The sequence below is a fragment of the Barbus barbus genome (genome assembly GCF_936440315.1).
Source record: "Barbus barbus genome assembly, chromosome: 15".
Lineage (NCBI taxonomy): Eukaryota > Metazoa > Chordata > Actinopteri > Cypriniformes > Cyprinidae > Barbus > Barbus barbus.
Window position 1 is genome coordinate 6564021 of NC_136743.1, and position 22447 is coordinate 6586467.

A 22447-nucleotide genomic window follows, 5' to 3' on the forward strand; every position below is an offset into this window, starting at 1 on the left:
CTGCTAGTTCAGCTAAACGTGTACCAGTATACGAGCAACAACAAATCCTGATAAATTCATGAGAGAGCATCTCTTTCCTACCTTTCGGGGGAATGCAGCTACAAAGTATGGGAGTGAGAAAGAGGCAATAGCTCGGAGCCTTCTTGTAGAAAAAGGTCTACAGGTCTCCCACTCAGGTATCAGGGTCAGCCTGACAGAGCCATGGCTGTCTGCAAGCCCTGATGGCATAATAAATGGTATGGAACTTCTGGAAATAAAGTGTCCTGTTCCCAAGAACACCAACGCCTCTCTATCAGACCATTTCACTATGAATAATAGTGAAAAAAGTGAGAAGACAGATGCACACAAATACTTCCCTTATCATTCATAGAAAGATATTCTATAAAAGTGTATGCAATTTCGAAGTAAAGGAAAAGTCTTCTCTGAAGTGTTTTTTGCTCCATTCAAATCATGGGCTCTTGCGCATACCTTGGGCATAGATCTGAAGTACAGTAACATCAGACACCTTGCAATCTTTTGACATATCAGTATCCAGAATAATCAGATTAATTTATTTGCCAGGTAAGAAATTTAATGCCAATTACAAAATTAAAAAATGAACTGTGCAAACCAATTCACAAAGCTATCAATTTATCAATGAGATGGGAATCCAGTGAAAAGAGAAGCACATTATTTCAATGCAGTATGAAAGAAAATGAACAGTATAAATGCATTCAACATTACAAATGCAGCTCTAAATTACACAAGTTTATGCAAGTATATGACAATTCACAAGAATGATGCAAGTCAGTGGATGATTTTTATTGATTTAAGTTTAATCGTAAATGTATTAAAAAGTGGGTGTACAAAAGGTTTTTTAAAAGTAGGTGTACATATCAGAATCAGAATCAGAATGAGCTTTATTGGCAAAGTATGTTTACACATACAAGGAATTTGTTGTCAAGAAATTTGCAAGCACTGCGATAAAATATTTACTTTCTTTTAAAAAATATTTTATAATATAAAGACTTGGCTAAATAACTACGGATGATGATGTATAAACTATTGTTTTTTAACTGCATACAAAAATTTAACTGCATAAAAAAGTTAAAAATTGTTCACCTACAAAATGAAAACAGGTGACAATGACCTTTTAATTTGTGTGAACTGTTCCTTTAACAGCATTTTTTTACATTCTGTCATCTTCAGCTGCATCTTATTTTCCAAGTGACTTCTGTTTTCATGTCTTGGTTGCAGGGGTCTTCAGTTTCTTGGTTGCAGGGGTCTTCAGTTTCTTGGTTGCAGGGGTCTTCATTTGGTAAAGAAAGATTACAGGACTGTATTTAATATTTGTTATTTATTGGTGTGTTTTAAACTTTCCTCTATAAAATAGATATTTGACTGAACAATGTATTAGTTTTTGCTCAAGGACGGGATATCAGCAATCTTTAAAAAACAGAGAGAGAATTTGCTTTGCCTGCCAGCATTTTCTTTTTAATTTCAGTGTTTGATATTCTAATACATAGCCTTCATAGCATGCAACTGAAAACAGGTTTCACTCACTATTCAGTTTTACCGGATGTTCTGGTTGCCATCCATGTAATCCATAGTCTCACCACCTGATATCAGCCACACAACAGGTCACATTAGGCTACCCATAAAGGTAGGTTCAAGTTTATAAACTTATTTAACTAACACCAACTGTAGATTCTCTTACCCAAGTCCTTGAGGAGGTATTTCTCATGATTTCTCAGAGCATGATAAAAGGCATATTTCACACTGTCTCCTCCAGCATTAAGCACTTCAAACAGCCTTCTCATTTTGCCCTGGTTGGTTTGTTCTGCTCTGATCTCTGCATATTTTTCCTCATGTATCATACTCTTGTTTTTTAGTTCATCTGCTATTGCCATCACTGAGGTAACCCTCTGAACAAGCACAGCATAGTTCTTATCCACAAACTGGGCCTCTGGGCATAACAAAAACAAAAAGAATTATATAGGCTATATATATATATATATATATATATATATATATATATCATACATTGCAGTTTACGATTATTTGTCGGCTGTACATTAAAACAATATTTCAAGTTTTTGTAACTCATCATTATAAAATTAAATAGCTTGGTTAATTATTTAAGCGTACAAACTAGTGATTTAGATTTGCTTCAAACTATTGGAGTTTAAGTCTTTTCTCTCTTACCAATGCTGCTCATCGTGTCGGATAATAGACCTTGATAATCGTACAATTTAGCCTGTTTAACCGAACTGGATTCACATAAAGAAAGAAGTAGCACACTTCTCGTGGCGAAAACGAAAACGAAAGCAATTTTCAATGTAAATGACAGCCTTGGTATGACGTGTACATTAAGGCCATCATCACTGCTGCTTCAAGACATTTGCATATTAGTAGTAGGGATGTAACGATTACCGGTTTGACGATAAATCATGACAAAATTCCCCACGGTTAGTATTACCGTTTCATATTTTAATAATCATTAAAACTGTATTCGATTACCACGATTTGAAAACCTCACGATAAATAAATACTGTCCAGCATCAAGCACAGTTTTCAGTAACACACAGCACGCAGAGTAGTTTTGTTTTGAGTGAAAATAGGGCGGAAAAGCTGGGAGGTTTTAAAAGAGTTCTAAGGGAATTATCCAAATTAATATATGAATTAATTAATAATATTAATGTACCTCTGAAGGTTCTGACTGTCTTCAGAAACGATTCGATGGCATTTTGTTTTCATCTTCGCTCCATGAAATTCCTAAAGGATTTCTTAAGGAATACTGCTTTGTCCACGGAGTTTACAGGAAACAGCTGTAATTCAGATTTTCCATATAAAGCGCCACCTGCTGTCAGAGAGTACATTTACAGAGACTTATATTGACATTCAGCCTGTGTGCAGTTTCTCTCTGGCCAAAAACGCACCGAATTTGTATGCCCTGCTGTAAATTTAGACCGGTTGATGAAAAAAAAAAAAGCTTATGTGAATTCTACACATTTAAACAATTCAGATAAGTTATGCAGAATTGTTTATGGAGCAGAAAAAATACATATAATAATTTATTAATCAATTATCATTATGACTTAACCCTTTTCTTTATTTAAAGGCTGAAATGTGAGGTTTACATTTTTGTGATTTTTTTTCAAAGCTTTATTTGAACATTTACATTAGATATTTGAACATGCTATTAAACTGGTGTCAGTCAAGTTGTCATTTAAAATCAGAACATCATTGCTAATGTTATTGTTTTAGTGATTATGCAAACAAAAAGTCAAAAGTTTATTTGTTGTTTGATTTTTAAATATAAAACTTGGTGAAGTGATTTATGTTTCGGTACTTTTTGAACAGCTCCAGCACATTTTAACAATACCGTGATAATACTGATAACTGTTATAATTTTGGTCACTATAATCGTGCTAAGAAATTTTCATACCATTACATCCCTAATTAGTAGTGTACCGTATCACTTTCAAAATAAGAATGGATTATTTGCTTGGTCTAGATCACACAACTATTTTTGTTTCTATTGAAGCCCATAGGTGGAGTTTCATTCACTGTATGGTGTAATATCTCAAATGTAACATGGAAATATGCAGAGTCTGCGTTTATAATATAGTAATAACATTGAATGTTCCTTATTTATAAACGTTGTATTTCTACCATGTATTATAGAAAACGGAGGCATTTTAGATTAACTTTTGACAGCAGACCGTTTGAAAAATGAAAACATTATTATTAAATTTACTTTCTGCTTGTCAAGGGTAGTTAATGTGATGAACCACACCAGTGAATATTTCACTATAAAAGTGAATCAGCAAGAAATGAGCAACTAGTGCTTAATGCAAATGAAAGGAGGCGTAGCAGAGAATAGGGTTATTTATTCAGACACAACAGCAGCAGACTTACCCCACGAGCCTTTACTGTAATCACTGATGTCCAAATATGATTTAGACAAGATTACAGGAACGACACAATATTTCACTACATGACTTCAAATGAGAGCTGCTTCAGCATATAAATGTGTCATCACATTAGTTTCGCGTTGTTTTAAAATTAATAAAAACTTAAGATTAAATAATAAAATCTACATAATTAGAAAATATACAACATAAACTACCCAAAAACAAAGTGCTATTGAAACAAAACAGGAAGTGGATATTAATAAAACACAAAAAGTGCAAGATCATAGTATCAAACGATTTCACCCGTTTAACAAACCTATGTGCCAACACCCAAAACATTTCATTTGATGTTTTAAGCACTATGTACAGACTGACATTTATAGGACAGATTCCCTTCGTCTACATTTAAAAATTCAATACTTTGAATCATGCCATCAATTCAGAGGCACTCACAAGGGCTGCAGACTGTTTCAAGCAAAAAAAGAGTACAATTCAGACATTAACCACTTTAAATGAGACTTACTTGACAGCATTTACAAAGGCAGTTTATATTAACGTTGCTTTTGATCTTGAACAAGCAGCTGAATTTCGATACAGTATTTGCAGCAGGTCATAATAATAATGTCCATATTACAGGCAAGCATTGGCCTGCATGTACATCTTTCACTCAAACAGGTTGCATTCATATGGTTTGCAATGATACATCAGAAATTACTCAGCTAATGAATACTGCATCTATTTCCAGAGGCTAGATTCAAACAGGTAAGTACAGATGTGTGGAGAGTGGACACACAGAGAGGAAGGCCACAGTATAGATCACATGACACCACTGAGTCTGTGTGGAGGGACGGTTCAGTGTTTGATAAAGGTTACTGAATGGGAAGCACATAGATAGGCAAGCACACTACAGCAAAGCATCACATCCCAATATGGCTCAGGGCCATCAGACACACTGGCAGTCAATCAGATAGTATGTACATAAAAAGGGTTTGCACTTATCTCAGCCATTCACTGATAAAGAACCCAACTTCCAGGAACACAAAATAAATACACACTCATAACAAACAAGACTTAAAACAGAAGCACAGTGCACACACATTCTGTATATACATGTGCTGTTTCCCTCTAGTGGCTCTACGTGGCCTGTGTCCAGAGTGTGACCGTGCGGTCAGCAGAAGAGGACAGAAAGGAGAGGTGGTGTGTGTGCCACCTGCACTGGATCACTTTATCAGCATGCTCTCCCACAACGGTCAACGGCAGCTGCTTCGTCAGGTCACCTGTGGACACATACAATCATCCAAAGCTATAAAACATACTTTAAAATTTTAAATGTTATTTACAAAATGTATTATTATTATTTTCTCTTGACTATGAGAAACCTGATAAAATATTTTGTGCTGCCCCTTCGGCACACATTGAATACATGAAAAAAAACAATTATATATATATAAATAAACAGTTTAAATACTAAATAGTTTCATTATTTTTCCATTTCTTTTCCATTACAAGCTTTCTATCACCTCCATGTAACCATGCAAAAATGTAAATAATTCAAAAAGAATTTCTAAACAGTCATTTTTTTGGTCTGCATTATATAGAGGTGTAAAAATCAAGTAAAATAAATAAAAATATAATAAAGTTGAACAAGTAAAAAAAAAAAAAAAAAAAAAAATTATATATATATATATATATATATATATATATATATATATATATATATATATATATATATATATATATATATATATATATATATATATATATATATATATATATTTCTCATTTTCATTTAGTGTAACATGATGTACTAAAATAAACTAAAATGTAAGTAAAAATCAATGAAAGCTATATAAACTTAATGACAAAATAACCTTTAACTAAAAATGAAAAAATTTATTACAAATAAATAAAAACTATAATAGTATATTGATGATACTAAAATAACACTGGTTTCATGTGAGGCATACAAATGTAGTAAAATAAAATTAAATGTAAAATAAAAATAAGTTAAAAAAGTTAAATAAATAGTCATGATAGGTTACCTAAAACTTAAAAAACAAAAACAAAAAACACTGAAATAAAATAAACTTTAACTGAAAGAAATACAACTGAAATAAAAATCTATATTTAAAATTAATATATGTTTGTGTTTACCACCATTCCAGCTTCTGTGGCTATTTTCATGGCAAAAAATATTATGGCTCAATTATATCATGTTTTTACTATTTATTTTTGCTAAAAACTGAATTTGGCTTAACTTAAAAATCTCTTCAAAAGAGTTAACTGAATAAAAAAAAGTTCTCTCGCAGAGTTAAAACCAGCACCTAATAAAACATTATTAGGTCGTGGCCTAATGGTTAGAATGTCGGACTGGTAAACCAAAGGTTGCAAGTTCGAGTCTCGGGCCGGCAGGAATTTTGTAGGACGCGCGCGTGTGTGTGTGTGTGTTAAATAGGCCTATATTTAAAAAACTAATAAACACGACAAATACTATGGAAGCCGTTTCTGCCACTAAATTAAAAAGTTATTGCAAAAAAGCTTTTTATCTCACAATTCTGACATTTTTTTCTCAGAATTGCGTGATATAAACTCGCAATTGCGAGTTAACGTCATAATTCTGAGATATAAACTCGCAATTCTGAGAAATAAAGTCAGAACTGCGAGATATAAACGTACAATTCTGACTTTTTTTCCCTCAGAATTACGAGTTCATATCTTGCAATTCTGACTGTGAAAAAAGGCAGAATTGTGAGATAAAAAGTTGCAATAACTTTTTTTTTTTTTCAGTGGCGGAAACGGGCTTCCATACGAATACACAAAAATTCTACAATGAAACATTTAATTAAATTTAACACTTGGGGTAAACTGAGGGTCATCTGAGATCTCACCTTGTAGGTCAGTGACGATGACCTTGTTGTCGTAGGATCCCGTGAGCAGGTAATGAGCACCGGGGGAGAAACGCACCGATCGGACATCACTGGAGTGCGGCCGGTACGTCTGAACCATGCGCCCGCCTCTGATGTCATACAGCATACAGGAGCTGTCTTCCTGCCCTGTTGCCAGCAGACGCCCGCTCGGGTCCACTGCCACCGATGCCACAGGGCTGCCTGCGAATTCACACACACAACATAAACCACATGAACAATCACACACTTACTATTACAATTCAACAGCCACACTGACCAAATCTGGCTACCCAGGAGACAAGATTTATATTCATTTTATTTTGTCAAAAATTTCTCACAATACTTCTGAATGGGGCATAAAGAAGTAAAGACGCAATATAGTATCATACGCTGTGTGCTGAACAATTAGAATGCATTATAGGAAAAATCAACAACAACAAAAAAACTTTAATTACTTGAAAAAAAAAACTAACTAAAATAAAATAAAATGTTTAAAAAAAAACATTGAACAATTAGTAATCAGGGCAACATTTCTCATTTGCATTTAGTTTAAAAAGAATAATAAAATAAAATATTTATAAATATAAAATGTGTTATTAAAAGAATGACAAAAACACAGAACAACATTATTAAATCTTTAACTAAAATTAAAATTAAAACAGAACATGTAAAAATAAAATCTGATTCAAAATACCTACATTTTCTCAATGATACTAAAATAACTGAAAATGGTCTGAAATGGTCTAAAATGGTCTGAAAGTGACTTAAATCCTGTAATATAAAACCAAAATGACAGATTAAAAGCACATTAGTATGCAAGATCAGGTCAGATATACAGTTTCCTTGCTGGAAAAACCAGGTCATACCAGCTCAAATCAGCTACCACCAGAAACTGATGTTTTTTTTAGCAGACAAAGTGCTAAAGGGTAAAAAACCAGGTGAAGCCCACCTGTGCCGTGGATGGACGTCCCCACCACTCTCACACAGCTGGGCACTCGCAGGTCCCAGAAACGCACCGTCTTATCCTGAGAGCCGGACACTATCATCCAGCCCCCCCATGTGTACAGAGATAGAATATGACCTGAGGAGAAAACACATACAAATCATATTAGGAACAAACATATTTATGAGTTTCTGTGTGTGTATTAAATATAAAGTCATATATTTTGGGGTGTGTGTACCTGTGTGTCCGTTCAGCGCGTGCAGGCCCTGTCCTCTCTGGCAGTCAGTTGTATAGATGTTACAATCTCCGGCTCCTGCACTGATTAAAATGGCCCCTCCGCTCTCAGGACCCTCCATAAACGCCAGATCTCTGATAGTCCCATCATGCATACTGAACTCCAGATCAGGACCTGAAGCAGAGAGAGTCATAGTGGATTTAAATATATAAAGCACAAGTCAACATGTAACTAACAGATATCACCATTCTACCCCAGCTGACTGATTACATTAAGTTTTCTGAAATATTTTCTTAAATATGACATTATCTAATTAAATATGCACTAATTTGCATTTCCATTCAATATTTTCCAGCACAGAAATCTGTGAAGAAATCTAAAATCTTAAAATTGGCCAGTGCATGACAAAAAAGCCTGTAGTGGCTTGCATTCATGACACTAATTTCATGATTCATGAATATCTGTTTGCAATCACCTGTAGCATCGCAGGTTTCAGGGTTGAAGGGCAGCACTTTGACATATTTGTCATTGGAGCCAGTGGCCAGCAGCTGTCCGCATGGGCTCCAAGCTACACAATATATAGAGCCTTTGTGATGCTTGTTCCTCTTGAAGCGGATTACAGGAGGTTTACTTGTGCCCGAACCACTAAAAAAGAAACAACAAAACAACTACAGTATGTCAACTGAAAGATTCTGATTCTCTATGAATTAACAGAGCAGTTCACCCAAAAAGGAAAATTCTGTCATCATTTACTAGCCCTCATGTTGTTCCAAAACTGAATGACTGATTTTTTCAAAATATCTTCTTTGTGTTCCAAAGAAGAAATAAATTCACAGGTTTAGAATTAGCAAGTAAAATTTTAAAGAAACATTACAAAGAAAAATATTTTTTGTGGAATAACTGGAATAACATGAACTGATAAATCATTCACAGTAAGAACAGGAATATGTATTAATGTTTTCTAATAGCAGAGAATTCAAACACTTCATAGTGGTTTTCATTTTCTAGTGCTTATAATCACAGCTGTATGGCTAAAATGAGGAATTCAGGCACTGATCATTGAAATGGGTTTTAATGTAGCGTGTGGGCCGCTGACCTCGTGTCCAGCGTGTCAGGATAGGCACACACACGCAGCATCTTAGAGTTGGAGCCGACTGCGTATAATGTCCCTGTGGGGTGGAAGGCCACGGCCCGGACCGCCTGCGTATCCTCCAGGCTGTTGACCATCACAAACTTGGCTTTTGACTCATCTTTCTGCAACACACACATATAAACACATTCTGTCTGCAAGAATTCATTTGAAGATTAGGCGATATATTAATCCCAAATCCAGAACAATCCCTAATCTGTGTTTGATCTGAGAAGTTTCAAGAGCTGTAATTAAACCAACACTAAAGTCTTTAGACAGAGACAGAAGGAGAATGTGTTATTCAGTGAATGTTAACCGTTTAACCTGACATATGAAATAAAACTGGCTCATTCAGTATGAAACGAGTTTATTATAAAAGATTTTTGAGGAGTGAAAAATTTTTTTTTTACAAAAATATGCAATTTGGTGCAGTTTCAGATAAAATTCTGACAGCTTGTAAATCAATGAGATCTTCATTAAAAAAAAGCATATATTTTAAAAAGTATTATCCCTCTATATCTCAAAAAAATAATATGTTTTGAAAAGATTGAAAGATAGATTTTTTTACATTTAAATGCTTTATAATCAAAGCTCCCTGGTTTTTATTGTGGGGTAAAACAGTGATGATTAAACGATGTACAAATAAACATTCCTCAAAGTCTGATGGATCATATTTGATACGCAAAATTTACCAAGGTTTTTCTAAAAATGACTATATAAACTATTTATATTTTGAAAAATCATAATAAATTACACATACACAAAAAATGTGTGTGTACCATAACCAGAAGGGCGTGTGTTTAGAATAATATTATATTATACTTTAGAAGAATTATACCTAAAACCTACCTTTTACTTGCTAAAATGTATAAACTATCAATCAGATGACAGAAGGCATGTAGGCTAGTAGATTGTCTGCAACAGATTTTTCAGAAACTGATCATGCTGATAACTTAGTGGCTTTAGAAATTTGCATATCAAATAGATATAGTCGGCTTTATTTGATTTATTATGTTGAGCTGTACGGGGAGCTGTACCTCTGGGCCTTTAGAGCGGGTCAAACTACTGTCATTGTGTCCAGTTTTGTCTCTCTGGGCACTGCAGGAGAAAACAAACTCTTTTTAAACCCCCCTTGAGAACCCAAACAGTAATTAAAAAACATTAAAAGCAAACATATTGGAACATGATATGACAAAAAGCTCCCAAAACAATCTTACATAATGGATGCACAGAAATGATTGAGTGTGACTCTCACCTCTGGGACAGTACAGGAGACTGGCTGGGTGGAGGGACGGCTGCTTGACCTACTGACCTCTGAGGAGAGCTGGTGACCAGATCGCTGGCTCCTCCACACCCTTCCTGTGCCTGTGGTGTGGCTGAAGCGTCTCTCGCTACACTGTTGTTATTACTGCCTCCATTGCACTGCTGAGAGAGAGCCTGCACCTCTTCTCCCAAATCATCCATTCCCACATTTAGTTCCTCCAGTCTTTGAATAGACCTGCACACATACACACAAAAACATGAAGCTTGGTTCACTGATTGTTCAGACCATGTGATGTATACCACACACACAACACAAACCAGGAGCTTTCTCAAAACCTAAAAATACGAATTAAACTTAAATCTAATTTTGAATTTAAATTGAAATAAAAAAATCAGTTTGGCTTTATGGAGATTCTGCAAGAGAGTAACCACGTTACATTATTTTTGCTGATTTTTTAAAAGTTTTCAAACCTAATGAGTGAAACTTTGCCAGCCATAAACGTTTCTTACCAGCCATAAAACTGTATATTGCAATATTTATATACACTTTGTCAGTGTTCTGTGGACCTTTTTTATTCGAGGGTTTAATCTGAAACACTTGTAACAAGTATACTATAAAGAAACATGTATGTACACAAGTAATTTTACATGTTGCTCATACAGTCGCTTTCTGGAGTGACCAGAATAAAAACTGCAACATGAACATGAATGCAAAAACTGCAAACATGAATACTAAAAGTTACATTTCTGGTTAAATGGGACTAACTTTGAGCTAGATTATAAAATTCATTTTTATTCTAGTAATAAATAGAATCATTTTTCACGTGTTCACTCACACACTGTGATAGGATATTTTGTAAGATAGAAAATAGGGATGTCAATTTTCAATCATTGCCACGATTGAAAGTCATTTAAATGAATGATCAATTAATTGATTAATCATTAACCTTAATATGTCTATTGCAGTGGTATATATTATTTCTGACCATTTACAAACGGTGTAATTTGCTTTGGAATATTGAGAGAAAACATGAAGATGTGAGAAAAGAGATAGGCTCTGTCCTGCTCGTGTCCCATGCACAGCCCTGTCAAAGCACAGAGCCGATATGAAACAATTATCTGGGAAAATTATAATGAAACATAACTTAGTTACTAAATTTCTATTGCTTTCCATGTTAATTGACTTTGTATTGCCCCTATTTAAATGTACTTTTAAAGTTTGGATCACATTAAAAGCGTAATTTGTACATTAGCGAATCGTTTTCGCAAAAGATCCAGCCCCGTCACTCACAGCTGCTTGCACGTGTTTTGTGCAAGAGCCGCACGCACCCCCCAAATTAAAATACTTAATCGACCATCAATAGCTTTAACCAATTGCATCTCTTTTAGACAATTAATTAATCATCGATTAATCGTTGACATCCCTAATAGAAAACAAAAAGAGCACTGGATTAAGTGGATATTTGGCAACAATCCAATGTAGGAAATAATACTTGCAGAAGCCTTCTACTGTTTGTCAGGGCTTTTTTGATGGGGGGGCCTGTGCCCCTGGACTTATGAAAGACTTTTTTTCATTACACACACACACATCAAAGTGCATATAGCTTATAAAATGTATTTGTGTTTTCTTTGGGGATTTCTTCACCCACTTTAAGGTTCATAGCTGCTCGCGGCACCATCTGTAGAGGCCTGAGATTCATCTCATTAGCCTTTCATTTGATATTCATCTTAATCTCTGCCAAACACCACCCATCATCACCACTACTGGTCGTTTCCCAGTGGTCAAGGGGGGTTCCCCCTGAAAATCCCCTGAAGCCGGTGACATAAGGCCAGAACACACAGGCCACACATTTTTATTAGTTTTTAATCCATTTTAAATTTAATTTCTGTAGCATTATAGTAAACTCCCAAACTTGTCTTCACTGCCAGCAAGGCTTCTGTTGACAGAACAATAAGTGTTTCTTCTGCCCTCCCTTCCCCTCTGACACGCTGCATTATTTATGGCTGTGGCCTTAATGATGACATCACCAGAGGAACAGCACAGCATGGTTCCAAAACCTCCCTTTGTTATGATTCTGTTTTACAAATGCAACGTAACCACAGCAAAACCGAACAAGAGAAGAGGGTCCTAAAATGAGTTCAGTGATTCTCAGATTTCAGTGTTTGCAACATTAAATAAACTAACTTTCTTGTAAGGGGTAGGGGGGAAAAAATCATTTGAGTGACACACAACAACAATAAATATACTCCCAAAAAATCTGCAGATTTTCAGAGAGGATTACTGACACATTTGGAGTCTGTTTTGTAAAGAGGGACCGATTATATAAAACCTTTTTTTTTATATAATCTAAATCATTATGTTTAGGCTTTAACCTCTCCTTAATCTTGATGAATCTCTCATCTCTTTCCATTATTTATTGACGCACAGAAAGAAACACACATGCCTGTGATTCAAGATCCATCGAGTGAGATGAAAACCCGGCAAAAAGAAAGTCCACTAATAACTCACAAAATATTATAAGGACAGCAGGGTTCAAAAATCCACACTAAAAGCACAAGATTTAAAATATAACTTGAATCTGGATCTAGAAAGTTATAGGATTTCGTAAAGCTTTAACATCATATCGAGTGCTGTCTTTAAAGCAAAAGAAGACAAACCAAATAAATGTTCAAATTGTTATATTTATAATACGGTATAGTTCTCTCTCTCTCTCTCTCTCTCTCTCTCTATATATATATATATATATATATATACTCCACAGACTATCTATACACTACTCCACTGTATATTGTATATATTTGATAAAAAATATTAATTTCAGGTATTATAAAAAAAAAAAAAAAGCCTACTTGTCAGACTGAAAGAGATTTGTTTTGGGAAGCATGAATGCAAGCTAATACCCTGCTTGGTAATAAATAGAACACTATGTAAATGGGAGTCGAAAGTAGGCAAATGTAAAATATGAGCATGTGTGTGTATATGTGTTTGTTTTCCTTAGGGAATTCTCCACCCACTTAGAGTTCCCTGGCAGCTCGCTGTACCATCTGTAAAACCCTGAGGTCATTCTCATCTACATCTCATTAGCCTTTCATTTGATATTCAACCTGCCTTGCCTTTTTCTCTGCATCCTTCCCTTTTGCTTTTAGCAGCATCAGATTTCACCTTGTGTCTTTGTGTTTGTAAACTTCAGCTGGTGTGATGCACATCAGTGCAGCTCTAGAACAAATGCTGACCTTTGTATGTGATGTTAGTGGTGACGTGGAGTTCGGCTGACCTGGTAAGGAAGGTCTCTGTGAGGTTGTGCTTGGCGGTGGGCGGGGCCTCGTGCTGCTGGACTCCGCCCTCTCGCAGCATCTGCTGGTATAGTTCCCGCTGCTGCTGCTTCTGTTCCAGATGTTGCTGCACACGCAAACGCTGCCGGTAAAATTCCTGAAACTGCTCTGTGGAGTCCCGCAACTATATAGAAACAGAGGAGACAAGGATGTGCTGAGATGTAAATGAGAAATAGGTATGCTAAACGCTGTGCCACCAAAGCATTCTATAGCGCCCACAAATGGGCGTTTTCAGAAAAATGCCTAGTATTTCCAGCTGGCTAAAAACGCTTTGGTAGACAAACACTGAAGGGGAGTCACTTTCTGGTCTTGTGCAGTGGTCATAGCTCTACAGTGATTACTAACAGAGATTAAAAACCCAGACAGGAAACTGTGTAATTTTGTCACAGAGCTCAGAGCCTCTGCAATCAACTTTCTGTAATCCGAGATATCAACACATCTAACAACAAACCTCATATTTCTTTAAAAATATCCAAAGCATTTGGATGAAATATCAAAGTATATGTAGGCTAAAATATTAATTTGCCTATTACATTCAAATACAGTGTTAAAGTGTTGAAATACAAGTAGCTGATGTTTAATTTGTTATAATAATTTACCAAATAATTTTAGCAAGCCTTAAACAATATTTAGACCACAGAATATGGATATGGATATATATATAAAAATTACATTTACTTTATTTTAACTAGTCCCCAAGGCAATACATCTCATTTACATGAACTTGATTTACTAAAGTATATAGACATATTTAAAAAAAACTAAAATCTTATAAAATGATAAAAATGCTAAAATAAAACAAAAATAAAACTTTAACTAAAAGTAAAATTTGAAAAGAAAATATAAATATGAATACAAATTACAAAAGCATCTAATGATACTAAATAACGCTGCTCTATAACTTTTTAAACTTCTAACAGACTAAATGTCAGCATTCCAGAACTCTACTCACAAAAGCCACTAATGGTGAATATTCTAGAACTCTTTTCACCACAACCTCTGACAGTCAACATTCTAGAGCCCTTCAAACATGAGAAATCTGTAAAGGTCAACATACTAAAACTCTTCACGCAAAAAGAATGTGAATTTATCGATCAACATTCTAGAATGTTTCTAGTGACATTCCCCCACAAACACATGCCTAAACTGTAGCTTGGCGACAGACAATCTAAGCCTCTGCAACTATGCAGTGATAAACCGGAAGCATGCAACATGCAAACTTCTACTGCTCAGACATATAATTACAAAGCATGCTGTAAAACAGCAGACATAAATTAATCAGAATGACACTAAAAATGATCTTGAATGCTAAATTGAAATATTAATTGTTTGGCATAACTTTTTAAAGTTTTTTTTTTTACTTAAATTTAGTGAACAATTTATTAGGGGTGTCGTTTACTGGTGTTTATTTTAATACTGTTCAATTAAAATTAAGAACATAATTAACAGAAACGTATTGAGTGCTTGATCTAATGTTCAGGAAATATCAATGGATTCATAGACCAGCAAAGTACCTCATTCTCCTCAGCAGAACCAGGGGCTGGGGCATCCTGACCCGGGGCAGAGACCGGGCGAGAGTTTTGAGGACCGGGTGAGCTCATCATTTTATCAGATGGAGTTTCAGTTCTGGAGCTGCAAGACCAGAGAGTCCACATTACTTTAGACACACACCTCACCTTTGTAATTATTTTGTTCTGAACAGATTGTGCTTTCAAGTCATTCTGCTCTGCCACACCCATCTCAGAATTGAATATGCAATGCACAGTGGCATATTGTCACAAGATGTTTTAAACAATAACACAATGCAACAAATAACAAGACATATGAACTACCTTCAAATGTTTGGAATAATTAAAATGTTTAAAAATTGTTTTTGAAATAAGTCTCCTGTGTAGGGTGACCAGACGTCCCGAAAAATTCGGGACAGTCCCGAAATCTAAGCTGCTGTCCCGAACACCGAATCCCGCTCTAATTGTCCCGAAAATTATACTGAAGCAAAATCTTAAATAGTTATTGTCTGATAAAACATAAAAAACTGTCCGTGGAGCGAGGTTGAGTCATCCTGCAGCCTGGCAACCAGCCCCCGCCGGCTGCTCATTGGCTGCAGCATCTTGTTTTTTTTTTTTTTGGTTCATTAACTTCAGTTTGAAGTATAAAAATAGCCTAACGTTACTTCTATATTATATAAAATTATATGTATATGTAGGCTACTTATATTAATAAAAACATGATTGGTTCAGTCACTTTCGTTTGAAATTCATTATCTTTATTATTCATTATTCATTACCCCCCACCCCCACCCCCACCCCCACCCCGGCCCGTCCCGAATTTCAACCAATCTCATCTGGTCACCCTACTCCTGTGCTCACTCATAGACTGTTTTAACAGAAATCCAGTAAAAACAGTAATATTGTGAAATACTTTTACTATTCAAAATAACTGTTGTATTGTAATATATTTTTAAAAAGTAATTTATTCCTAGATGGCAAAGCCATTTCTCTAGTCTAATCATTAGTGTCACATTATCCTTCATAAATGATTCTAATATGCTGATTTGCAGCTCAAGAAATTTTTTATTGAAAACATTTCTGCTGCCTAATGTTTTTTTCTAAACCGTGATACACTAGCATTCAAAAATAAGAAAGCTAAAAAATGCTTCTATTCAGCGAGGATGCATTGATGACTGTAAAGACATAATAATGTAATAATGTTACAAAATAAATGCTGTTTTTTTTTTACTTTCTATTCATCAAATAGAATATCATGGTGTTCAAAGATAATATTAAGCAGTAAAATCTGTTTTTATAATAATAATAACCATTATTAATATTTCGGCACCAGTAACAACTGATAACTTCTGAGCAGAAAATCAGCATATTAGAATCATTTCTTAAGAATCATCTGACATTGAAATAATGGCTGATGAAAATTCTGCCAACACAGAAATAAATAAAAGTTTAAAATATATTTACAGTTATTTCCAATTGTAAATTCAAAAATATAAAAAATATTATTCTAAACCTTTGACAAGTAGTGTAAAATAAATCATTAAAATAATAATAAAAAAAATGTTTTATTTAAAGACATTGTGGTTTTAATAATTACAGCTAATTCTCTAAAAATCTGCTAATTTGCACTGTAATAGTACTATCCAAATGGTGCCACCGATCATATTAAATATGTTCAGGTTATAGTATTCTGGAGTTTGTTTTAAAAGGGTCTGCCATCTCAAACTCTAATGCAGATATTTCAGGTGTATCAGGTGATGATTACCTTTCCGGTGACTCCTCGAAGATGCTGTGACATCCTGAATTCTCCATCATCACACTGCGGTTCAGGTGTTGAAAATTAGCGAATGAGTGTGACATGGGTGAAGTTTTCCCTCCGTCCGTTCCCACTGCTCTCTTCTCTTGGCCAGAGAGACCGTAGGACAGGCCGTCCAGCGCCGGGTTCAGAGAGCGTGACATGTAGGTGTCCGCAGACTGTGGGCGCCGAAGAGGCGAAGCAGGGTACGGGGAGAGCTTGCTGATGAGTGGAGTGAGGAGATCTGCGTAAGCGGCCTTGGCGGGTTTAACAAGCCGATCCACGTGGATATTGAGCAACTTCTGCTCAAAGGCGCAGGAAAAGACACTGGGCGACAGGTTCTGCAGCCAAGAAAGCAAGCTCAGGTCGAGATCATCGCAGCCGTTCCCACACAGCATGTCTATTCCCAGAAGAATCTCACTCTCCGTGATCTCCTCTCCGGTGGCTTTGCTCTGGCAGAACTCGACACAGCATTCGTACAGAAGGCCTTTAATGAGGAGCTGGAATAGACGATTGGAGCTGGCGCGGAACCCCGCCTCGCTCAGCTTTCGGTCAGCAGGAATAAACTCCGCCACCATGCCACAGGCGTCCTCAAAACACTGCACACGTGCTGTACTCGGGTTCCAGTCCTTGAACTCAGAATGGTTGGTGAGGCGAGGCAGCGTCAAGAGAAGGCAGAGCTTGCTGTAGTCATCTTTTGATGGACAAAACTCTTCCAGAGCATGGAGACACTTCACAGCCTCTTGCATGGTCAGCTCCAACTGAACATAGAGAGACAGAATGAGAGAGAAGCCAGAGCCATTAGCAAACAAGCTCTAATCAGTTGGTGTTACTATGTTTTTTTTGGCCATGATACTCTTTCAAGATTAACATGCCAGTAGAATAATCTTAACAGAAACCATATAAACTAAACTGACTTTACATGCATGTTTCTTTATCTTCTTCTATATTCAAGAAATAATATATTGTATCTCTTGTTTGGCTGTTTAAACGCTGCTGTATAAAAGTTTGGGGTTGGTCAGTTTTTTAAAATGTTTTTGTAAGTCTCTTATGCTCACCATGACTGCATTTATTTGATCAAAACAGCAAAACAGGAATAATGTGAATTATTATTATTGTAATTTAAACAACTGTTTTCTATTCTGATACATTTATATGTAATATGAAAAATGTAATTTATTTCTGTGATGCAAAATTTAATTTTCAGGATCCAGGATTTCACTGCTTTTCTTCAGAGTCAAATGATCCTTCAGAAATCAATCTAAAATAATGATTTGATGCTTAGGACACAATATAGAAGTCCTTACTGTCACTTTTGATCATTTTTTACAGTATGTACACTAAAAAACAAAAAAACATGTCACATAATGACAAACAAAATGGATCAAACATCACATGTGGCAGCTCATCTGACATTTCTGTGTAGGATACAATAATGACACTGATGTTACGCACATGTTGTGGCTCATCCTCAGCAGACATGGCGTTGTTCACGCACAAAGCTTCCAGAAACTTCTGTTTCAAAACAATGTAGCGGAACCTGGGAGGACATGGAAAGACACAGCAATATACGTGAAGTTAAACAAACAGCGTTTCATTTTACTGAAATATTCATATAAATAATTTGGAATTTTCTTTTCTTCAGATTTAAATGCAAGTAAACTCCTATTAGACACAAGATGCCATTCTAGAAAGATTCTGAGCTGATCTCTCACCTTTTCCTGTCAAATTTATCCAGACACTCAAGAGGCTGAATAAACTGTAACACTTCATCCCACTGTCCATCCAGAATGAGTTGCCTGCAGGAGGGAGGAATGGTTGAGGGAGACATAGGGAGAGAAAGAGAGTCTAAACTTGGAACAACTAACAATCTAGACAAGGTCAAAATCAACATTTCATTATCTGACTGGTATTAACATTGTATTACACTCAAAGAGTACAACCCGAATTCTGGAAATGTTGGGACATTTTTTAAATTTGATTAAAATAAACAAAGATTTTCAAATTACATGAGCCAATATTTTAGTCACAATAGGACATAGATAACATAACAAATGTTTCAACTGAGAAATTGTAAAATTTTATGCACAAAATGAGCTCATCTCAAATTTGATGACTGCTACAGGTCTCAATATAGTTGGGACGGGGGCATGTTTACCATGGTGTAGCATTTCCTCTTCTTTTCAAAACAGTTTGAAGACATCCGGGCATCGAGGTTATGAGTTTCTGAAGTTTTGGTGTTGGAATTTGGTCCCATTCTTGCCTGATATAGGTTTCCAGCTGCTGAAGAGTTCGTGGTCGTTTTTGACATATTTTTAGTTTAATGATGCGCCAAATGTTCTCTATAGGTGAAAGATCTGGACTGCAGGCAGGCCAATTCAGCATCCGGACTCTTCTACTATGAAGCCATGCTGTTGTAATAGCTGCAGTATGTGGTTTTGCATTGTCCTGCTGAGATACACGTTGTCTGGAGGGGAGCATATGTTACTCTAAAACCTTTATATACCTTTCAGCATTCATAGTGCCTTCCAAAACATGCAAGCTGCCCATACCGTATGCACTTATGCACCCCCATACCATCAGAGATGCTAGCTTTTGAACTGTACGCTGATAACACGCTGGAAGGAAACGCCCTTCTCTTTAGCCCAGAGGACACGGCGTCCATGATTTCCAACAAGAATATCAAATTTGGACTCGTCTGACCATAGAACACTTTTCCACTTTGAAACAGTCCATTTTAAATGAGCCTTGGCCCACAGGACATGACGGTACTTCTGGACTATGTTCACATATGGCTTCCTTTTTGCATGATAGAGCTTTAATTGGCATCTGCAGATGGCACGGCGGATTGTGTTTACCGACAGTGGTTTCTGGGCACATTTAGTAATGTCAATGACAGAATCATGCCGATGAGTGATGCAGTGTTGTCTGAGGGCCCGAAGACCATGGGCATCCAACAACGGTCTTCGGCCATGTCCCTTACGCACAGAGATTTCTCCCGTTTCTGTGGAACTTTTGATGATGTTATGCACTGTAGATAATGAGATTGGCAACGCCTTTGCAATTTGACATTGAGGAACGTTGTTTTTAAAGTATTCCACAATCTTTTTACGCAGTCTTTCACAGATTGGAGAGCCTCTGACCATCTTTACTTCTGAGAGACTCTGCCTCTCTAAGACATCCCTTTTATAGCTATTCATGTTACAGACCTGATGTCAATTAACTTACTTAGTTGCTAGATGTTCTCCCAGCTGAATCTCTTCAAAATGTCTTGCCTTTTCAGCCCTTTGTTTCCCCCGTGCCAACTTTTTTGAGACCTGTAGCAGGCATCAAATTTGAAATGAGCTCATTTAGTGGATAAAAGTGTAAAATTTCTGTTTAAACATTTGTTATGTTATCTATGTTCTATTGTGAATAAAATATTGGCTCATGTGATTTGAAAGTCTTTTAGTTTTCATTTTATTCAAATTTAAAAAACATCCCAACATTTCTGGAATTCGGGTTGTACATCAGAGACAGTAATCAGCAATATAAAACATACTACACCTACTGTAAGTTCAGTAAGTTTAACATTGTGATAAAACTCTGAATTTGCCTTATCAGAACTACACACACAGTGTTTAACCTGAAAAATTTAAAATGGCACTTCATGACCAAAAGGTTGATGGCTCCTGCATTATATGATTGGCTCATAATCCCGCCACATTACGTTTTTAATTTTGATTTAAATTCAGCCTGAGGATAATGTGTTGATGGATCAAACCTGAGGAACAGCATGTCATCTGAGTACAGGCCGTTGATGACCCCGCTCTCCTTCTCCAGGGCTAGCATGCTAATGTGCAGCTTGCGGGAGCTCAGGAAGTCCAGCATCACCTTGATGATCTCCACTTCCTTTACATTTATGATCTCCTCAGCCGTCATGGTGGCAAGCTTTCACAGAGAGAATGAGAGAATGAATGCATCATTTAGAAATGCTTTATCTATAAACTGCTATAATATATTCTTACTAAATCAACCAGTGGTCATCAGGCCATTGCTTAGGCTAAATTTAAAAAACATGAATTTACAAAACAATTTTATTGATATGTTTCCTCCCCAGATCTAAAGACTAGGCTAGGCTATAAAATATAGGACTTTAGGGCCCCTCTTATCACAGCACTTATGACAATGTTTCCAACTCTCCACCTCTGATGGCAGTCCTGGTTCAACATTAGATAACTACATTATTTAACACGTCAACATTTGCATTACTTAACATTTCAACATTTACTAATACATTATTGAAATCAAATGTTGTATTATGTACAGTTGCATTTTTATTACCTAACGTTAAGACACTGTAACAAAAGGGACCTTATTGTAAAGTGTTACCAATAATTATTATTTATTATTTCAGTTTATAAAGCCCTGCAATGTAGCTATAAAACACTGTAGTGCTTGAAGACTAAGTGGAAAAAGTAACAACCTGAACTGTCTAATTAAAATACCAAACCAATGTCATGACAAAGAAAAGTCAACATACCAGAAAATGCTAATGTAAACACAAAAGCATGGGAGGAGGTGACCTGACATTATACCAAAACTAAAACCACCTTTTCCTCAACACTATCAGATCCAATCACATGCACTTAACATTTAAAATCATTTAAAATACCACTTAGATTTTTAAACATAGACTTTATTCCTGATATGTAAAGGAATTAGTACTATATAAAGGAGAAAATTATTTATTACTATTAGGTATTATACAACAATATTATTCCTTCGAGAATGATACACAACTATGGTTAATATACAAAAATGGAGAGTATATTAAGGGAAATCTGAAAAATATACACCATGCATTCATTTTCACCCATGCATTTCTACAACAAGCACACTGGTAGTATCTTATGAATTGCAGATCAGGAGATCTTTAACAGACATCTTGCAGACGTACGTGTGCAATCAAGGGAAACGCAGATTTGCTTTTTCATGCTTTCCCGCCGCTGAACCTGCAAGAGCTCGTTGCAATGCATTTATCTGACCGCTTACACTGATTATATCCTAAATTAGCCACATCCCATCAGGCACCAGTGAGAGCGGACATTCACCCATGTGCACCGCAGACATATTCTGAAGCTGCGGGGGCAGAGTGCTTGTCTTCCAGGCGGCGCAGCAGCAGCCTCCCCGGCCTCGCCTATCCTCAAAACAACGGCGATAACCACCGCGAAGAGCAATTTTAATCTCACCTGATAATCTCTACATATAAGCAAAGTGCAGAAATCCTGTGTGGGTCCGCCGAGGGTGTGTCGACACGCACTGTCTGGTGTTTTTTTCCTCCGTGTTTCGGGGAGAGAGGCTCTTGTTGTCCCTGGCGCTCGCTGGTTGTCAAGCACAGGCTTCCTCTGCGCTCTCCACCAATCCGCGCTCGCGCTCACAAACCCCGCCCCGGCCCGC

The 22447-nt window shown here is 36.2% G+C and overlaps 2 protein-coding genes across 4 annotated transcripts; both read right to left on the reverse strand.

Moving 5' to 3' along the window:
* Positions 1-556: 556 nt before the first annotated feature.
* Positions 557-2847, reverse strand: LOC306881269 (apoptosis-associated speck-like protein containing a CARD). Of its 2 annotated transcripts, none has more exons than XR_013785137.1 (4): positions 2684-2847; positions 1697-1945; positions 1543-1598; positions 557-1288 (listed from the first exon to the last, which is right to left on the reverse strand). XR_013785137.1 is itself a non-coding variant. In XM_079435280.1 (4 exons), the coding sequence occupies exons 1-3, from the start codon at positions 2195-2197 to the stop codon at positions 1552-1554; spliced, it is 309 nt and encodes a 102-aa protein (XP_079291406.1). In that variant the 5' UTR covers positions 2198-2592; the 3' UTR covers positions 557-1288; positions 1543-1551. The 2 variants fall into 2 exon arrangements, 1 of the variants encoding a protein (XP_079291406.1); XM_079435280.1 differs by lacking the exon at positions 2684-2847 and adding an exon at positions 2185-2592.
* A 1006-nt stretch (positions 2848-3853) lies between these two features.
* On the reverse strand, positions 3854-22380 carry wdr47a (WD repeat domain 47a). Of its 2 annotated transcripts, none has more exons than XM_079435029.1 (15): positions 22240-22380; positions 20772-20938; positions 18724-18807; positions 18464-18548; positions 16979-17769; positions 15220-15337; positions 13648-13829; positions 10422-10607; positions 10147-10207; positions 9077-9234; positions 8456-8625; positions 7984-8154; positions 7752-7883; positions 6785-7003; positions 3854-5173 (listed from the first exon to the last, which is right to left on the reverse strand). In XM_079435029.1, the coding sequence occupies exons 2-15, from the start codon at positions 20927-20929 to the stop codon at positions 5031-5033; spliced, it is 2658 nt and encodes an 885-aa protein (XP_079291155.1). In that variant the 5' UTR covers positions 20930-20938; positions 22240-22380; the 3' UTR covers positions 3854-5030. The 2 variants fall into 2 exon arrangements, with proteins under 2 accessions (XP_079291155.1, XP_079291154.1); XM_079435028.1 differs by having other exon boundaries at positions 10365-10607.
* Between the last annotated feature and the right edge of the window lie 67 nt (positions 22381-22447).

Excerpts from the sequence above, each read along its gene's own strand:
- LOC306881269 (XM_079435280.1), bottom strand. Across the intron at positions 1,599-1,696 it reads ATACCTCCTCAAGGACTTGG|GTGGTGAGACTATGGATTAC; the intron begins GTAAGAGAATCT and ends GGCTGATATCAG.
- wdr47a (XM_079435028.1), bottom strand. The coding sequence starts at position 20,929 with ATGACGGCTGAGGAGATCATAAATGTAAAGGAAGTGGAGATCATCAAG. Across the intron at positions 15,338-16,978 it reads TTCGAGGAGTCACCGGAAAG|CTCCAGAACTGAAACTCCAT; the intron begins GTAATCATCACC and ends CTGGTCTTGCAG. Across the intron at positions 5,174-6,784 it reads CATCGTCACTGACCTACAAG|GTGACCTGACGAAGCAGCTG; the intron begins GTGAGATCTCAG and ends ATGTGTCCACAG.